This window comes from Mauremys reevesii, linkage group 20 (assembly GCF_016161935.1).
Source record: "Mauremys reevesii isolate NIE-2019 linkage group 20, ASM1616193v1, whole genome shotgun sequence".
In the NCBI taxonomy this organism is placed as follows: domain Eukaryota; kingdom Metazoa; phylum Chordata; order Testudines; family Geoemydidae; genus Mauremys; species Mauremys reevesii.
This window is the reverse complement of record NC_052642.1, coordinates 24,667,706-24,685,422: the sequence shown is the minus strand read 5'-3', so window position 1 is coordinate 24,685,422 and position 17,717 is coordinate 24,667,706. Positions and strand designations below refer to the sequence as shown.

At 42.0% G+C, this 17,717-nt stretch overlaps 1 protein-coding gene and 1 long non-coding RNA gene across 9 annotated transcripts in view; one reads left to right on the top strand and one right to left on the bottom strand.

The window, feature by feature from the left end:
* The window catches only part of MYO1C (myosin IC), a 125,252-nt gene that overhangs the window by 29,602 nt on the left and 77,933 nt on the right, over nucleotides 1-17,717 (bottom strand). For all 8 annotated transcript variants that reach the window (XM_039507876.1, XM_039507881.1, XM_039507880.1 and 5 more), the window contains 2 exons: nucleotides 16,022-16,102; nucleotides 9,484-9,575 (listed from right to left, as the gene is read on the bottom strand). In XM_039507876.1, coding sequence (XP_039363810.1) covers nucleotides 9,484-9,575; nucleotides 16,022-16,102 — 173 coding nt within the window. The remainder of the gene's footprint in view (nucleotides 1-9,483; nucleotides 9,576-16,021; nucleotides 16,103-17,717) is intronic.
* On the top strand, nucleotides 1,379-17,683 carry LOC120387323. The gene is made up of 3 exons (XR_005590119.1): nucleotides 1,379-2,897; nucleotides 12,315-12,558; nucleotides 16,600-17,683. It is a non-coding gene; the product is annotated as an uncharacterized LOC120387323 (long non-coding RNA).

Genomic DNA, 17,717 nt, shown 5'->3' with positions numbered 1-17,717 from the left:
GAAGGGGCAATATCCCAGAATGTCAACTAGAAAGCAGAAAGCCATGGTGAATGGTGCTATATAAAAAAAACCTAAGGAAGATTCATTACAATAGCAGTAGCGTTGTTTAAATCTCACTAAAAATCATACATTTCCAGTCCATGCTCTACTTATTCCTAGTCTGGACTCTTGCAAGAGTTTTCTGGCTGATCGTCCTGAACTGTTTCTCTGGTTTGCAAACTATTTAACATTCATCGGTTTGTCTGGATATTTATGCTCTCCTGACTCCTGTGTTAAGACTTTATTTAGTGATTGCATTGTCTATTTTTGAAATAGAGGATTAAGTTAAAAACTTCTTTAAAGTTCTTCAGATTTCTTGTTATCTGAGGAACCTGACTAACAATGACCTTTAGTGTCTGATTTCTCTTGTACCTACTCTGTTTTTGTAGGCCTCTCTCCTGTATGAAATGTGTACGGATGATTATCTCAGTTCTTTCTACATTTCTGTGTTATAAGTAATTTTATTTCTTGTATTTGTTTACTGTATTTATGCTGCTTGTTTTTTTATTGTTGTGTTATAAAGGGAAAGAACAAGCTGAAGACTATTTAGATGAGTTAGATCTATTCAAGTTGGCAGGGCCTGATGAAGTATGTAGGGTATTTAAGGAAGTACCTGAATCAATCTCGGAACAGTTAGTGATTATTACTGAGAACTCATGAAGGATGGGTGAGGTCCCAGAGAAGTTCAGAAGTGCCTATCTTCAAAACTGAGAACAAAGAGGAACAGGGAATTATAGCCCAGTCAGCCTAACTTCAATACCTGGAAAGATACTGGAACACATTATTAAACAATCAATTTATAAGCACTTAGAGGATAATAGGGTGATAAGTAATAGTCAACATGGATTTGGAGAAATCCTGCTAATCAATCTTATTTTCTTCTTTGACAGGATTTCTGGTCTAGTGCATAGAAGAGAAGCTGTAGTTGTGATATATTTTGATTTTAGCAAGGCTTCTGACACAGCTGCACATAACATTCTCATAAGCAAAATAGGGAAATAGGTTTAGATGAAATTACTATAAGGTGGTTGCACAACTGGTTGAAAGACTGTTTTCAAAGAGTAGTTATCAATAGCTCTTTGTCAAACTCAGAGGATGTATCTAGTGAGGTCCCACAGGAGTCTGTCCTTTGTATGGAACTATTCAACATTTTCAATAATGATTCATTAATTATTTGGATGTAGACTATGCTTATAAAATTTCTGGATGACCCCAAACTGGGAGGGGTTGCTAGCTATTTGGAGGACAGGATTAGAATTAAAAACTAATACAAAATGGGGAATAACTGGGCAGGCAGTGGTATTGATGAAAACAATGAAAAGGTGCAGCAACTGTGGTTCTTTGAGATGTGTCCCCCTATGGGTTATCCACTTCAGGTATACATGTGCCTCTTGAGCCTTTGATGGGAGATTTTTCATTAGCAGTGTCCATTCAGCCTGTGCATGCGCTCTATATAACCTTATGCCATGCTGCAACAGTATATAGTGCTGCACAGGCGAACTGCCCTCAGTTCCTTCTCTATCCGAATGTCCATCAAAAACAGTCTGAAGCAGAGGAGATAGTGAAGCACCCGGCAGGGGACACATCTCAAAGAGCCACAGTTACTACACAAGGCGAGTAACCTTTTCTTCTTCTTGAGTAGCATCCCTATGGGTGCTCCACTTCAGGTGATTCCTGAACAGTATACTCACAAGGAGGAAGCTTCAGAATCAAGTCGAAGACTGAAGACAGTACAGCAGAACCAAGTGCTGCATCAGATCTACAGCATGGACCGAGGCATAGTGTTTAGAAAAAGTACCCACTGAAGTCATATAGCAGCTCTGGATATCTCACACACTGGAATGTTTTTGAATAAAGCTGAAGAAGTTGCTTGCGATCTGGTAAAGTGTGCTATAATCCTCTGGGGAGACAAACCACTGGCAGCACCACAGCAAGAAATAATACACTCAGAGATCCATCTCAACAGTCTCTGTGAAGAGATCATGGACCCCTCTGATCCATCTACAATGGAGACAGAATCTAGGTGATATCAAAAATTGTTTGGTCTTGTCCAGTTAAAAGGCCAATGCCCATCGTACATCAACATATGAAGGGAAGTCTCCCACTGAGATTTATGTGGTTTAGGAAAAAATATCGGTAGATGAATAGACTAAGATGTAAATTTGACAGCAACCTAGATAAGAACTCTGGGTGCAGTCATAGGGAGACCTTGTCCTTGAAAAATACAGTAAGTGGGAGATCTGCGATCAAGACTACAATTTCTCCAATCCTGTGGGCTGGTGTGATAACTACTAGAAAGGATGTCTTAACAGATAAGTGAGGCAAGCAGCAAGCTGCCACAGGTTCAAACGGAGGTCTGATACGGTATCCAAGTACCAGATTGAGATCCCATGTCAGAGTAGGATCCTTAACCTGGGAATAAAGATTCCCCAGACCCTTAATAAACCTCAAGAACAGAGGGGGAGAAAAAATAAAAAAAACCTCTAGTGGGGAATGAAATGCTGGTATTGTGGCGAGATTAACCGAGATAATTGATAAAACCAAATTTTTAAATCCGCCAGATAATTCAAGTTGGCTGAGAACAAAGAAGATTCAAGCACAAGGTAGTGACAGTGACACTAGTGGTTGAACATTTTCCAAATCTGAAGGCAAGTAATATGAGTTGACTCCCTTCTACTGTTTAGTAATACTTGTTGTAATGCTGTTGAGCAGGTGGATTCTAATCCTGTGAGCCATCTAGGAGCCATGCTTGGAGACAGAGGACCTCTAGGTTGGGGTGAAGCATGACTCACATCCTGGGAAAGAAGATGAAGAATGGTCAGAAGCTTGAGCACCAGTTGGACACAGAGATGAAGCAGGTAAGGCTAACAATCTTGCCTTGGCCAGGTCAGTATTACGTGGATAACCTTGGCCATGTCCTTGCCTGATCTTGTTCATCACGCTTAGAATTAGTGGTGTCGGAAGGAATGCACAGAACAGGCCCTTTGTCCAAGGAAGCAGAAAGGCATCTTCCAAAGAGAGGTGACCAAGGTCTCATCTTATGCAGAATTAGGGACACTTCCTGTCACTGAATGTAGTGAATAGTTTCCGTGGAAGTCCCACATCTGGAATATCCCATGAAGGAGTTGAGAGTCCAACTCCCATTTATAGTGTGGTGAGAAGCGCCTCCTGAGCACATTGGCTGTGACTTTCTGGACTACAGGAAGGTAAATGGCTGAGATCTAAATCTGATGGCCTACACATGAGTACCATAACTTTATAGCTTCAGCACACAAGGAAGCGGTCTTGTTCCTCTCTGTTTGATGATACAGAACATGGAAGCCGCATTGTCCATAATGATTCTGACTGATTTGCTCTTGATGAGGGCTAGGAACTGAAAGCAGTCATTTCTGACTGCCCTGAGTTATAACAAGTTGATATGGAGGCTGGTTTCCTGAGGTGGCTGTACTGCCGAGTTGTGAGTGTGCTGAGGTGTGCTCCTAACCCAAAACAGTATTGTGCCCATTGTCATAGTTAGACCTGGGCAGAAGAAAGGGATGCCCATGCAGACATTAAATTGATCTTTCCACCAATACAAGGAGTTCCCAGTCAGTTGGGAAGTTTTCCCTATGATTTAATCTAAATATGCTATGCTGTAGTTTGAACCCATTGCCTCTTATCCTGCCCTGTGTAGCTCGAGAGAACAATTTTCCTCCATCCTTTTTTATGGCAGCCTTTCAAGCATTTGAAGACTGCTATCATGTCTCCCCTGTCTCCTCTTTTCCAAACTAAACATGTGTCTTGTATTCAATCCCTTTGATCATCTTTGTTGCTTGACTCAGGATGTAGAGAAACTGGAAAGGATCCATTCCATAAAGTGATGACTAAATTGGACACAGTACTCCAGCTGAGGCCTAACCAGCATTGAGTAGAACGATACTATCACCTCCAATTACTTGCATTTGCTTTTTTGTAACAGCATCACATTGTTGACTCATGTTGAGCTTGTGATCCACCACAACTCCCAGATCCTTCTTAGTAGTGCTGCTGCTGCCGCCAAGCCAGTTATCCCCCATTCTGTATTTGGTTTTTCCTTCCCTAAATGTAGCACCTTACATGTGTCTTTGTTGAATTTCATTTTTTTATCTGCAGCCCAGTTCTCTAAATTTTATCAAGATCCCTTTTGATTTTTAGTTCTATCCTCCAAAGTGTTTACAATCCTCCCACTCCCAAGCTTTTTGTCATCTGTAAATCTGATCAGAAGCATACTCATTCCTGCATCCAGATCATTAATAAAGATGTTAAACAACACGGGACCCAGAACAGATCCCCGGGGAACCCCACTTGAGACATCCTTCTAATCTGATATCATTAATAGTTATTCTTTGTGGTTGTTTAACCAGTTATGTATCCACTTAATGGTAGTTCCCCTGAAAAAACAGTTATTCACCTTCTTGTAACTGTTTCTCTTTGAGATGTATTGTTCATTCCAATCAGGTGTTTACGTGCTGCGTGCATGACAGCTGGGAGATTTTTTGACCAGGGGAGGAGTGGAGCCTCGGTGCTGGGGATCGGTGCCAGCTTGGGGACTGGAGCAGCTCCCCTGCAGAGACCCCATTGTCAGTGGTCGATGCAGAGGGGATGGCCTTATGGCAGACATTATCCCCAGCTTGCCTACAGAATGTACTGGGCCTGGGATCAGTGCTGGCAACCTCTCCCTCCTAGGATGTGAGGGTGGTGCCCTGAGTGCCAACAGGTCCACTGCTGAATCGAACATTTCCAGCATGGAGAGGAGCTGTATGTCCTTGCAGTTGCGGCCCGGTGAATGGCGCAGGTCCAGACTCGACTGCACCCCTCCTGGGGCAGGAGTCAACGGGAGGTGACTGAGTGCCTGATGGAGGTTTGCTGGTTAAATGATCCTTAGACCTAGCTGGGGAGTGCCCTCTATCTGCCTTTTTCTTCTGATGGGGCACTGGGGAGTGAGAGCAGTGCCTCACCAATGCCTCCCCGTGGGCGGAGCCGTGGCCGAGGGTCTCTGCACCCTTCCTCGGCACCAGTTCTCTCAGTGACGGTGCCAGCGCATTGCGCACCAAGGATGCGGCGCTCGAGGCTGAGTCAGGCGCAGCGTGCTCAGACTGGAGCTGAAGAGCTGCCTCCATAAGTAGGACAGAGAGGTGCTGCTCTCTGCCCTTAAGGGTCTTGGGGCAAAAACCCTTATAGATTTTGCAGCAATCTCGGAGATGCCCCTTGCCTAGACACTTAAGGCATGACGAGTGCGGATCACTTCTTGGCATAAACCTGCCACAATCTGATCACAGTTTAAAGCCCGGGGACCGAGGCATACCACAGTGCCAGGGAAAAACGTCAGGGGGAAAGACCCCCAAAGGAAACTTGTAAGAAAACCTACACTAAACTATAAAACTACTATGCTGCTAAATCTAACTATGTACACGAGGACAGAGATACTGCAAAGCATGCACTTGTTGAGGCAAGAGCAGTAGGGAGTTCCAGATAGCCGTCACAAGAAGGAACCGAGTGGGGGTAGGGTCAGCAGGGCCCTATATTGGGTGCCATGAAGGCATGACTCCAGGGGGCACCCAGGCCGACCCTCTGTATACTGGTAGGGGGAAAAATCTTCCGGCTGTCATGCACACAGCGCGCACGCACCTGATTGGAATTGACATGAATGAGTACTCAAAGAAGAACCTGTATTTCTCCAGTTTATTTACGAGCATGTCATGTGGGATTGTGTCAAAAGCCTTGCTGAAGTCCACTTGTACTATGTCCACCGCATTCCTCCTATCCACCAAACCAATTACCTTGGCAAAGAATGAAATCAAGCTTGCTTGGCAAGATTTGTTCTTAGCAAATCTATGCTGGTTGCTAGTGATCACCCCTTCATCTGACATATATTTGCAAATTGAATGTTTTATATATTGCTCGAGTTAGCTTCCCAGGTATGGAGGTGAGGCTGACGGGTCTATAGTTCCCTGGCTCCTCCTTTGTCCCCTTTTTAAAGATGGGCACCACATTAGCTTTCTCCAGCCTTCAAGGACCTCTACTGTCATCCATGAGATTGTAAATACTATTGCCAGTGGCTCTGAGATTTCTTCAGCTAATTCCTTCAGCACCCTGGGATGAATAGCATCAGGCCCTGATGACTTGAATTCATTCAATTTAGTCAGAAGATCTCTGATGTGGGGGTTTTTTTTTTTTTTTTTTAAACTTACTCTGATCTCTGTCCCCTCCCTTTTATTGTCTCTGATAACTTAGTCAGTCATCTGGTCATGTTATTTTGTTTGTGTGAAGACTGAAGCAAAGTAGGCACTGAACATCCCCGCCTTATCATCATCTTTAGTTACCAGTTCACCTTCTCCATTAAGCAGCAGACCCACGCCATCCCTGATCTTTCTTTTTTGTCTAATATTTGTAGATTTCTTGTTATTGTTCTTGTTATTTCTTGTTATTGTAATATTTCTTGTTATCTCTAACATTTCTTTTCAGTTGCAACTCATTCCTTGCCTGGGTTTTCCTGATTTTGTTCCTACACGCTCATGTTATTCTCATGTCCACTTCCTTAGTGACATTCCCCTCCTTCCATTTCCTATATGTATCCAATTGGGTTTTTAGATATCAAACTCTTTTCTCTGCATAGGAATTACTTGATGCTGAACTTCTAGTATTACATCTTTTAGGAACTGCCAACCCCCTTCAATTCCTTTTCTTCCTAACTGGTCTCTCTGTGGAGCCATGCCTACTATTTCTCAGAGTTGGTTGAAGTCTGCCTTTCTGAAGTCCAGTGTCCTTGTTTTGTTGTTCACATGTCCTCCTTTCCTTAGCATCTTGAATCCTGTCAGATTATGGTCACTTCCTCCCAAGTTCCCAGCCACCTTCGCATTTGCAACTAATTCATCCCTGTTGGTCAAAACCAGATCCAAAATGGATAACCTCCTAGTTGTTTCCTCAACTTTCAGATATCCCCTACACATACTAAGAACTTACAGGATATATCCTATAAGTATGGCCTACATTCTTTCTTCCCAGTTTTACACATTTACCCATAATAAAACACATATTGTTTGCTTGCACCCTGTTTACCAAGTGATCCAGATTATTCTGAATCAGTGACCTGCCCTCTTCTTTAATTACCACTCCCCCAATTTTTGTTTCATCTGCAAACTCAGTGATGATTTTATGTTTTCTTCCAAATAATTGATAAAGATATTAAACAGTATTGGGCTAAGATTCAATCCCTGCAGGACAGCACTAGAAACAGACATGCTTCATTACAATTTCCTGTTGACAGTTACATTTTGAGACTTATCAGTTAACCAGTTTTTAATTTATTTAACGTGTGCCATGGTAATTTAATATCGTTCTATTTTCTAATCATAATGTCACACTGCACCAACTCAAAAGCTGTACAGAAGTCTAACACTATTACTTTTATCAGTCAAATTTGTAATCTCATCAAGAAAAGATATCAAAGTAGTTTGACAAAATCTATTTTCCATTAATCCATCTTGATTTGTATTAATTCATTACCTCTCTTTAGATCATTATTAATTGAGTCCCATATCAATCACTCCATTATCTTGCCTGGGAGCGATGTCAGACCAACAGGACTATAATTACCCGGGTCACCCAGTTTATCCTTTTTAAAAATTGGAACAACATTAGCTATCTTCCAGTATTCTGGAATTTAACCACACATATTGAAAATCAATATTAATGGTCCAGTGAACTTCTCGGCTACCTCTTTTAAAACTCTTGATGCAAGTTATCTGGACCATCTGATTTTAAAACATCTGAATTTAATAGCTTCCGTTTAACACCTTCCCAAAATACTAGTGGAATGGAAAGACTTATCACTGTGTGAGATTGCATCAGTTGTTTCTTCCCCCAAATACAGAAAATAAACATTTATTTAACATTTCTACCACTTCCGTCTAGTAAAGGACCAAAATCATTATCAGAATTTAAAAACACCTTCTTATTGTTCTTTATTATGCTGGCATGTGTTCTCCTTGGCTTCCCTTATCAACCGTCTACAATTCTTAATTTCTGATTTATAGTCATTACTATCAACTGTGTGCGCAGCAGGAACCCTACCCTCACTTCCCCTCTAATCCAGGTTCTATTTTTAACCACTGTAGCCTTCACCCTTGATCATGGGGTTGTGGTTTTGGGGCATCTAGTAAGGTGTTCTTAAATTATTCTCAATCATCATTCATATTTTCCTGATTCAATTCTTCCTCTTAGTTGATTTGGTCCATAATTGTTTTCAGCTTTGTGAAATAGTCTAGATAATACTTAGTCTGGCCTCAGTGCAGGGGACTGGACTAGGTGACCTACTGAGTTGTCTTTCAGTCCTACATTTCTATGGATTCCATTACCACCTTTGGCTGTATTAGTCTTCCAACAGATATCAAGGAAATTAAAATCCCCCATTAATACTAGCTCATGTGTGTTAGCTAATCTTGTTACCTATTTGAAGAATATCAGAGGCGTAGCCGTGTTAGTCTGTATCCACAAAAACAACGAGGAGTCTGGTGGCACTTTAAAGACTAACAGATTTATTTGGGCATAAGCTTCCGTGGGTAAAATACCCACTTCTTCAGATGCATGGAGTGAAAATTACAGATGCCAGCATAAATATACTGGTACAAGAAGAGGAGAGAATGTGTCAGTAAATTTATGCCTGCATCTGTAATTTTCACTCCATGCATCTGAAGAAGTGGATTTTTACCCACGAAAGCTTATGCCCAAATAAATCTGTTAGTCATTAAGGTGCTACTGGGCTCCTTGTTATTTGAAGAATGTCTCATCCACTTCCTCTTCTTGATTTGGTGGTCTATAACAGACTTCCACCATAACATCACTACTATTCTTTTCTCTTTTTAGCCTTATTTTTGTTAGTTATACCCACTTATTCTGTTATCTTAACTGAGGTTATGTCTACACTACCATGGTAAGTTGACCTACACTACGCAACTCCAGCTACATGAATAACGTAGCTGGAGCCGACATATCTTAGGTCAAGTTACCGCAGGGCCTACACCGCAGGGGGTCGACGACAGAACCGCTCCTGTTGACTTACCTTACTCTTCTTGTCGGGGGTAGAGTACAGGGGTTGACTGGAGAGTGATCTGCTGTTGATTTGGTAGGTCTTCACTAGACCCGCTAAATCTACCACTGGTGGATCAATCTCAGAGAGTCAATCCCAGCTGTAGTATAAACCTAGCCTTAGAATCTAAGCTCTTTGGGACAACAAGTATCTTTTGCTTTTATGCACTTCCCAGCACAACGGGGCCCCACTATGACTGGGACCTCTGGGTGCTACTGTAATACAAATACAGCAATAGGTACAGCAGAGACTGGGTATATTTAAAACCCATTAGCTTTATTCTGTATTTGGTCCCTCCTCATAAAGACAAAACTAGCAACAGCTACTTGAACACTCACGTGAGAAAATGAGGATGGTTCTTCACCGTTTCCTCCAGCTTCTCCAAAAATGTCATGTCTGTGGCATCCCCAGGTCTCAGACACTCCTCATCCTGTACAGCAAGGAATCAACACACACAGCAATACAACAAAATGCACATGTTCAACATTTCCTTCTACACATGTCAGCATGCAAGCCAGATCTACCCCCATCGGACTAAAATGCTGCCCTCCATTTGGTTTCTCTAGCAGTTTTCTGTCTTGTACTAGAGAGGCTGCCTAATTCACTCACATAATAAAGAACTGCTGTGTTGAAAAGGAGAAGTTTTTTCTTCTTGGAGACTAGTTAGACTTTTAGATTCTTTCCAGCCAGCAGATGAAGACAAGTACACTTTGACTTTTGGTGAGAGGTCGTCTCCCTGTATACAAAGAACATGCCTACTCCCACAGTTCAGTTGAGTTTTCAAGAGCAGCACTATTCAAATATGACCATAAAATGAAATCAGATCAAGCCCTGTAACTCTAATCTATGCACAGAATTGATTCTAAAAAAGAAAGGAATTTAGACTGGTTTAGGAAGTCTCACAGATAGAAACTGATTAGGTTTGCCCTTCAATTTTCTGTGCTAGTTAAGCAAGAATATATGATTTATTATTTAGAGCTAGTATTACAGCAGTGCCCATAACTGTAAGAAGTGCCCCATTTTGCTGAATGTTGTAAAAATACACAAAAAGACATGCTTCCTGCTTCAATTGCTGACAACCTAAGAATACAAATGACCTCCAAAGGGAGAAGAGTAAAACAGTTAAATATATACAGTTTCTATACACATTTACATTTTTTTTGGTTTTTATAAATAGATAACCCAAGATCTACTTATCCTCAACTGCCCCTAACCTACCTATCACTAGTTCGCTGGTTGCTTTGCATTCACAACAGCAATACAGGAGGCGGTTTAGCATCCAACAACAGCCTGCAAGATGCTCCTACTGAGTCCTGCTTAACTGGCATGAATACATTATTTATAGTGTTTAGAGAATATATCTGCAGCAAAGCCCTGATAGTTGCTTCACAAGTTTGCAGTGCAGGATGATGCCACTGAACTAGTAGAGCACCCTAAGGCAGCTCAGAAGTGCTCTAGGATTGAAAATACTGGGTACAAGGATGCCACCTGAAGCAAACCTGTTGTCTTGTTTGTTTCCTTCTTGGGGATGGAAAATACAGACCCAGTGAACACACATTTGCCCTGGGGTCTTCTAAAAAAAATGGAGGGTCTTGTTCATTTTAGAATTAAGAAGTTCACTGCCCTCAAAGGAAAGATCTGTGATTGTTATTTGTTCCTCCCTGGGGATTCCCTAGGACTAGAGCCAGGGAGACCACATCATTGTCACCAGTATAGCCACAGTACACCCTGTGCTGTCAGACACATCCAGTGACGCCTATAGGGAAGTGTGGGCTATCAAATGCCCCTCAGTCATGATCGTTCTCAGCTCCTCTCAATGGTCCTGAGGTAGCTTGTCCGGAACTAAGACAGCTTATCCCAGCTCCAGTGGAGAGGAGAGGGTGATAATTAGCCACACACACATCTGGTGCCTGACTAATGAGTAAACCTTGCACAAGATACGGTCTAGTTTCTTTGTGTCCGTCTCTAGGAGGTATTTGTTATTTTTGACCTTTCCTTGACAGCAGCCACTACAGGCAAATGTGGTACTGGGAGGGAATAAAAGTATTCAAATCCCTTGTAAGGGACACGGTACCTTCTTTCTGCTAGCTTGGGTGTGACCAGTATCAAGGCTGGTGTATGCCATACGTCACCTGTGGGCTCCAATGGTCTTTCATTAATTGGCATGGGGAGCCTGTTGGGCAAGGAAGGGTGCAAGATATCCAGGAGCTCATGGGACTGCTGCTGCATTACTTCTAGAGGTATCTCCACTATCTCTGCCATGTGTCTAATGAGCTCTTGGAATAATTTAAGCCTATTCACTGAGGAAGACTTAGAGGGGCTTATTGCCTCATCAGGGGAGGATGAGCTCACAGCAGGAACAAGTTGTTCTTCCCCTTGTGGTGGTTGTTCCTCATCATTTTCCTCCTCCTCATTTCTTTCCAGGATCTGGGTCTTCACTAATTGGCCTGGCTGGGATGGTCCATATTGTGTCTTTGAAGGGGGGGGTCTAACCCTGCAAGGCGCAGATGATGCAGGCTTACACAAATACGGCTGTACACCCCAGTGTGTCCAGTAAGGACAGTGTTAATAGGGTTATAAGTACTGAGGTGGGAGACACACAGGAGGGTACCAAGATAAATGTTTCTTATGAGTCCAGGTCTTCCCCTACTTTCCTTTGTAGACTCTTCCCTCAAGTACCTTCCTGATTCCCAGTATGGTACCCCAGGGGGAAGGCGAGTGGGTGGGAGATGTGTCTAGATGGGGATGAGGAGAAAGAGTACACTTCCTCCAAGTGAGGGACCATTCTATCCAGAGTGCCCTGCATATAAAGGGAGAAGTTGGTACAGGAGATACCTCCCTGACTTGCTGTACCAACAGTGCAGTAGTTGGTGGCTTAGATATCACCATCCTCAGCCTCTCTAGGAGACACAGCTGTAATATCAGGCCCAAAGTCACTTGGTACTCTGTATGCTTTGGGTACCAAGACAGTAAGTATTGCTGGGTACTGAAGAACACGGTTCTGGGTACTGAGAGAAAGAACAGTCTGCAGATATGGTAGGTACAACTGGGACTCTCTTAGTAATCTGTACTGGGGCACTTCATGGGACCTTTTCAGACTTTTGGCCCTTAGGAGGTTGAGCCTGAGATGAGTCAGAAATCTGATGATGCTTGTGTCTTGACTTGCCAGGCATCTGAGAAGGAGACATTGGCTCATCCCTTCTCCCATCATTCCTGCCCATCGGAAGACAGATGCCAGAATGAAGATGGATAACTGGGGTCTCTTAATAGATATGACCCAAGAGTTCAGGGTGGAATGTCAGCTCACCAGGCCACTAATGGAGAGGAACTGATCAGAGGACCATAGACTGTTTTTTAGCTATGTCACAGTGTCTGAGAAGGCGTTTTGAACTCTTGAAGAGGAACAACTTCAGGTGGGCTTCTCTAGCATTCTGATTGTGCTTAGAGAAAGACAATATAGGGAATATTGCTTGGGGATATGACCCTTTCCTAGGCAGAGCAGGCACTGGGAATACCAGTTTTTATGCAGCACTGAAACTTAATGAGAGGCGGGTTTTGAACCCTGATGATTTAGCTTCTGCCATATTGCTAGCACCTTTTTTTTTTTTGGGGGGGGGGGTAGGAGGGTTGGTATATGTCTACCTACACTGCAACTTATTTTATATATAATTTTTCTTAGATATTAGCCAACAGGCAATAACTATATGAACTAACAAACAACTAAAGTTGCTAACTAACACCAGCACAGTGCATAGGAAAATGGACACTGCAGAAGTTCTGTCTCATTGCCACAAGCGGTAAAAAGGAACTGAGGAATAGTTGGGCCTGCTCTTCCCTTTATGCCTTTGGGCTGGGGGGGACAATCCAGGACATCTAGGGTGCAGGTACTGCCCAAGTGGATATTACTGACCTAAAGTATCAGAGGGGGAGCCGTGTTAGTCTGGATCTGTAAAAGCAGCAAAGAGTCCTGTGGCACCTTATAGACTAACAGACGTTTTGCAGCATGAGCTTCCGTGGGTGAATATTCACTTCATCGGATGCAAGCTCACGAAAGCTCATGCTGCAAAACGTCTGTTAGTCTATAAGGTGCCACAGGATTCTTTGCTGCTTTTACTGACCTAAAGAATCTAATCTTCCATTTATGGGACATGTGCACCAAGAGTGGAACCCATGTGGAAAATCACTCGAACCTGCAGCAGGAGCTCAGCAATGTTGTAGCCTGGGTTTCCTTGGCTCCCCTCTCCCATCCCAGCTGCTTCGGTGGGAGAATTCCTCTCCCATCTTCACAGAAGGAACAACAGCTAGGTTTGGGGAGCAGAGCCAGGCAAATCCATTTTGCCACTTAGTTAAGCTGCCACAGTGGCTGCTCTCTCTCACTGCTGCTGGAAGCAGGAGATCAAAGGTCAGGTGGCTACTTTGGTGGTGGCTCATTCTGCTTCTTCGGAACTGCAAAGACTCATAAACTTTAAGGTCAGAAGGGACCATTATGATCATCTAGTCTGACCTCCTGCACAATGCAGGCCACAGAATCTCACCTATCCTCTCCTGTAACAAACCCCTAAGCTATATCTGAGTTATTGGAGGTCTTCAAATCACGATTTGAGGACCTCAAGGTGCAGAGAATCTTCCAGCAAGTGACCTGTGCCCCACGCTGTTGAGGAAGGCGAAAAAAGTCCAGAGCCTCTGCCAATCTTCCCTGGAGGAAAATTCCTTCCTGACCCCAAATAGGGCGATCAGTTAAACCCTGAGCACGTGGGCAAGACTCACCAGCCAGCCCCCCGGAAAGAATTCTCTGTAGTAACTCAGATCCCACCCCATCTAACATCCCATCTACACACTGCTATGGCTGTATTATTTTTACAACCTGAGAGTCAGGATGGAGAAATTAAAATTAGGGCTGTCAAGTGATTAAAAAAATGAATCACGATAAAAAATAAATTGCAATTAATCGCGCAGTTAAACAATAATAGAATACCATTTATTTAAAATATTTTTGGATATTCTCTACATTTTCAAATATATTGATTTCAATTACAACACAGAAAACAGTGTACAGTTCTCACTATTTTTTATTACAAATATTTGTACTATAAGAAAGAACCAAAAGAAATAGTATTTTTCAATCTACCTAAGTACTGTAGTGGAATCTCTTTATTCATAGATTCTAAGACTGGAAGAGACCTCGAGGTCCCTTATAATTAAAGTTGGACTTACAAATGTAGAATTATGTACAAAAAACTGTACTCAAAAACAAAACAATGTAAAATCTTAGAGCCTGCAAGTCCACTCAGTCCTACTTCTTGTTCAGCCAATTGCTCGGACAAACAAGTTTGTTTACATTTGCAGGAGATAATGCTGCCCGCTTCTTGTTTACAATGTCACCTGAAAGTGAGAACAGGTGTTTGTATGGCACTACTCATATGTTCCTTCATGCTTCAATCACCATTCCAGAGGACATGCGTCCATGCTGATGACGGGTTCTGCTCAATAACGATCCAAAGCAGAGAGAACTGATGCATGTTCATTTTCATCATCTGAGTCAGATGCCACCAGCAGAAGGTTGATTTTCTGTTTTGGTGGTTAGGGTTCTGTAGTTTCTGCATCAGAGTATTACTCTTTTAAGACTTCTGAAAACATGTTTCACACCTCATCCCTCTCAGATTTTGGACAGCACTTCAGATTCTGACACCTTGGGTCGAGTGCTGTAGCTATTTTTTAGAAATCTCACATCACTCCAATTCTCCCCCAAGGAGTTCAGTCCCAAATTTAATTAATGCATAATTTTTTTAATGAGCATCATCAGCATGAAAGCATGAAGGGGCATACAAATGTTTAGCATATCTGGCACGTAAATAACCTGCAACGCTGACTACAAAAGTGCCATGCAAATGCCTGTTCTTGCTTTCAGGTGACATTGTAAATGAGAAGCAGGCAGCAGTATTGCCTGTAAATGTAAACAAACTTGTTTGTCTTAGCGACTGGCTGAACAAGAAGTAGGACTGAGTGGTCTTGTAGGCTCTAAAGTTTTACACTGTACTCAAAAATAAAACAGTATATAAAAAAAATTATCTACATTTGTAAGTTACACTTTCATGATAAAGAGATTGCATTACAGTACTTGTATAAGGTGAATTGAAAAATACTATTTATTTTATCATTTTTACAGTGCAAATATTTGTAATAAAAAAATATAAAGTGAGCACTGTACACTTTGTATTCTGTATTGCAATATAAATCAATATCTTTAAAAATGTAGAAAAAATCCAAAAAAAAAGAGTGCTCTTGACTATAGGTGCTCTGCTCAGAATCCCCCTCTCCCCCAACAGACAGACTCTCTGCAGGACACTCTTAGACAGCCAGTTTAAAGGTGTGTGTGGGGGGGGGGAGCTTTGGTGCATTCAGACATTTGTTTTCTGATGATTTTTTTTTCTTGGAAGATTCTTGCTTCTTCTATACTCTCAGATGTGGTTAATGAGAAATTTATTTGTGCATATGCATTGTATGGCATTATAGCTATACAGGTCTCAGTATTACCCCAATCAAAATATAAGTTACAACATTTTTGCTTCAAAAGCAACTTCTATCTTATTCAGTGTAAAGCTCTTAAACAGTATTGTGTGGTTAGAAATGCCAACAAATGCAAAAACATGCATGGAAGACCGTTATCCTCTGGGTCTACCACACATGGTTCATACTTAACACTGGGCTCTACTCACTTCTCTACCTTCCTCTGCAATCCTCAGACTCCCCACTCCCACAAACAACCTGTACACCAGCCTCCACTTCCTTTTCACCTACGACTAGTCACTTCCCATTATGCTCCTAAATATCTTCTATTAAAAATAGATATAAATAAATACAGGTTTGTCAACTCACCAAAATAGAAATTATGCCTTTGAATTTCTCTTCCACCAGATCACAAATGATTTTGTTATTGAAATACTGGACAGGTTCCCACTGCCATTCACAAAGAGACACACAATTAAAGACTGATTAAAAGGTCTTGATTCTGCACTGGAAGGAAATAGTCTTAGTGATCAGTGTATATCCGAGGATAGAAAATATTTAAAACACAGTCTTCCTGAGGCCCACATGTCAAGTATGAAAGATCTATTTCTTTCATAAATATACATTTATTTTTCCGATCCCTGGGTTTGTTTGCTTTGCCAGAGAGAGGGTGAACATCTTTGTCCCATCACAGTCAAAAGGAAAGGGGAAACCTATGCAACCATGCTCTTTATTCTGAAATATGGCTGGAGTGGACAGTGTCCCTCTCTAGAAGAAGTCTATCTCAAATACACTAGGCAGTCGCAACTAGAAATATAAAAGCTTATATTATGGAACTAAATAATACAGAGCTGGGATTGTTGCTCCTGCTGTGCATATGCCACACAAAAAGACTGACTATTCCTGAAACCAAACCCCCTAAAATGAAATATTTATCTTTGTTCCAGGGCATCACTGAGTCACGTCATCACAGTTTCTCATCTTTCATTCAGATTTGTGAAAGGTAGTCTCCCTAACTCAAAGGGCAGCCGATCTCTGTGGTTGCTGCTCTGAAAAAGGTCTCCAAATTCTGAACGCAAGATTCAAGGGAAAGAACCTCTTCAGAAACTGGGAACCAGGCCATTCACAAAATATATTTAGTTGGTGGTAGCAACAAAAAGGTGAGGAAGGAGCAAAGAAATTTCTAAAGGGCTGTCTTACAGCATCCTTATTCTCCTATCCATCTGGGTTCTTCTATAGCACCCATCAGTGAAGCATCTGAGTGCCTTTTAGCCAGCACCAGGTACCTGCACTGAATCTCCAGACAGTAAGTAAGCAGAGAATCCACCACAGACGCTTCTGCTATTTCTTGATTATATGACTGCAAGGATCCCAACAGTAGCACATAAAGGATCAAACACAACTCAATCACCATTCTGCCCCTCTTACAAGTCTGGCTTGGAAGTCTGAAAGGCAGGAGTTTGGGTTTTTCTGAAGCAAGGCAAGAAGAAAACAGTAATTTTCCAAAAATAAATTGGTAGGATCTACATTTTCTGGCAGCAAAATGCCAAAGGGCCACAATGTCACATCACATTCTTGACAGGACAATAATTTATGGACTAATTTTGATGTTTGATAGCCTCAAAGTTACAAATATCATAGCTGTGAGCAAAACTGCAGGACTTTCAGTGCCAAACACACAGCTTCTAACCTAGCAAGCTAGAAGACAACTTTCCTTAGCTGAGAGCAGCATTAAGATTTTTGTGCATTGTCTAGACAAAGGACTACAGAACAAGATAATCACTAATGCTGGAACAGGACTAGTTCTAATCTGAATGGGTTTTGTTTGAATAAATGCTATCACCTGTGGGAAGGTGACTGCATGTGCAGAAACAGAGCCCAGTTTGAAGCCCCTTTGGTATGAACCAGTTCTGGTGGATCACACACAGACAAATAAGGTAAAAATAAATATTTACTTCCAAATTCTTGGTTTACATACTGTAAGTTATTTTCAGCTCCCTTTAATTAACTGGCCTCTCCCAATAGGAGATGCTACAGAGGAAACAATACAAAAGGAGGTCTTAGC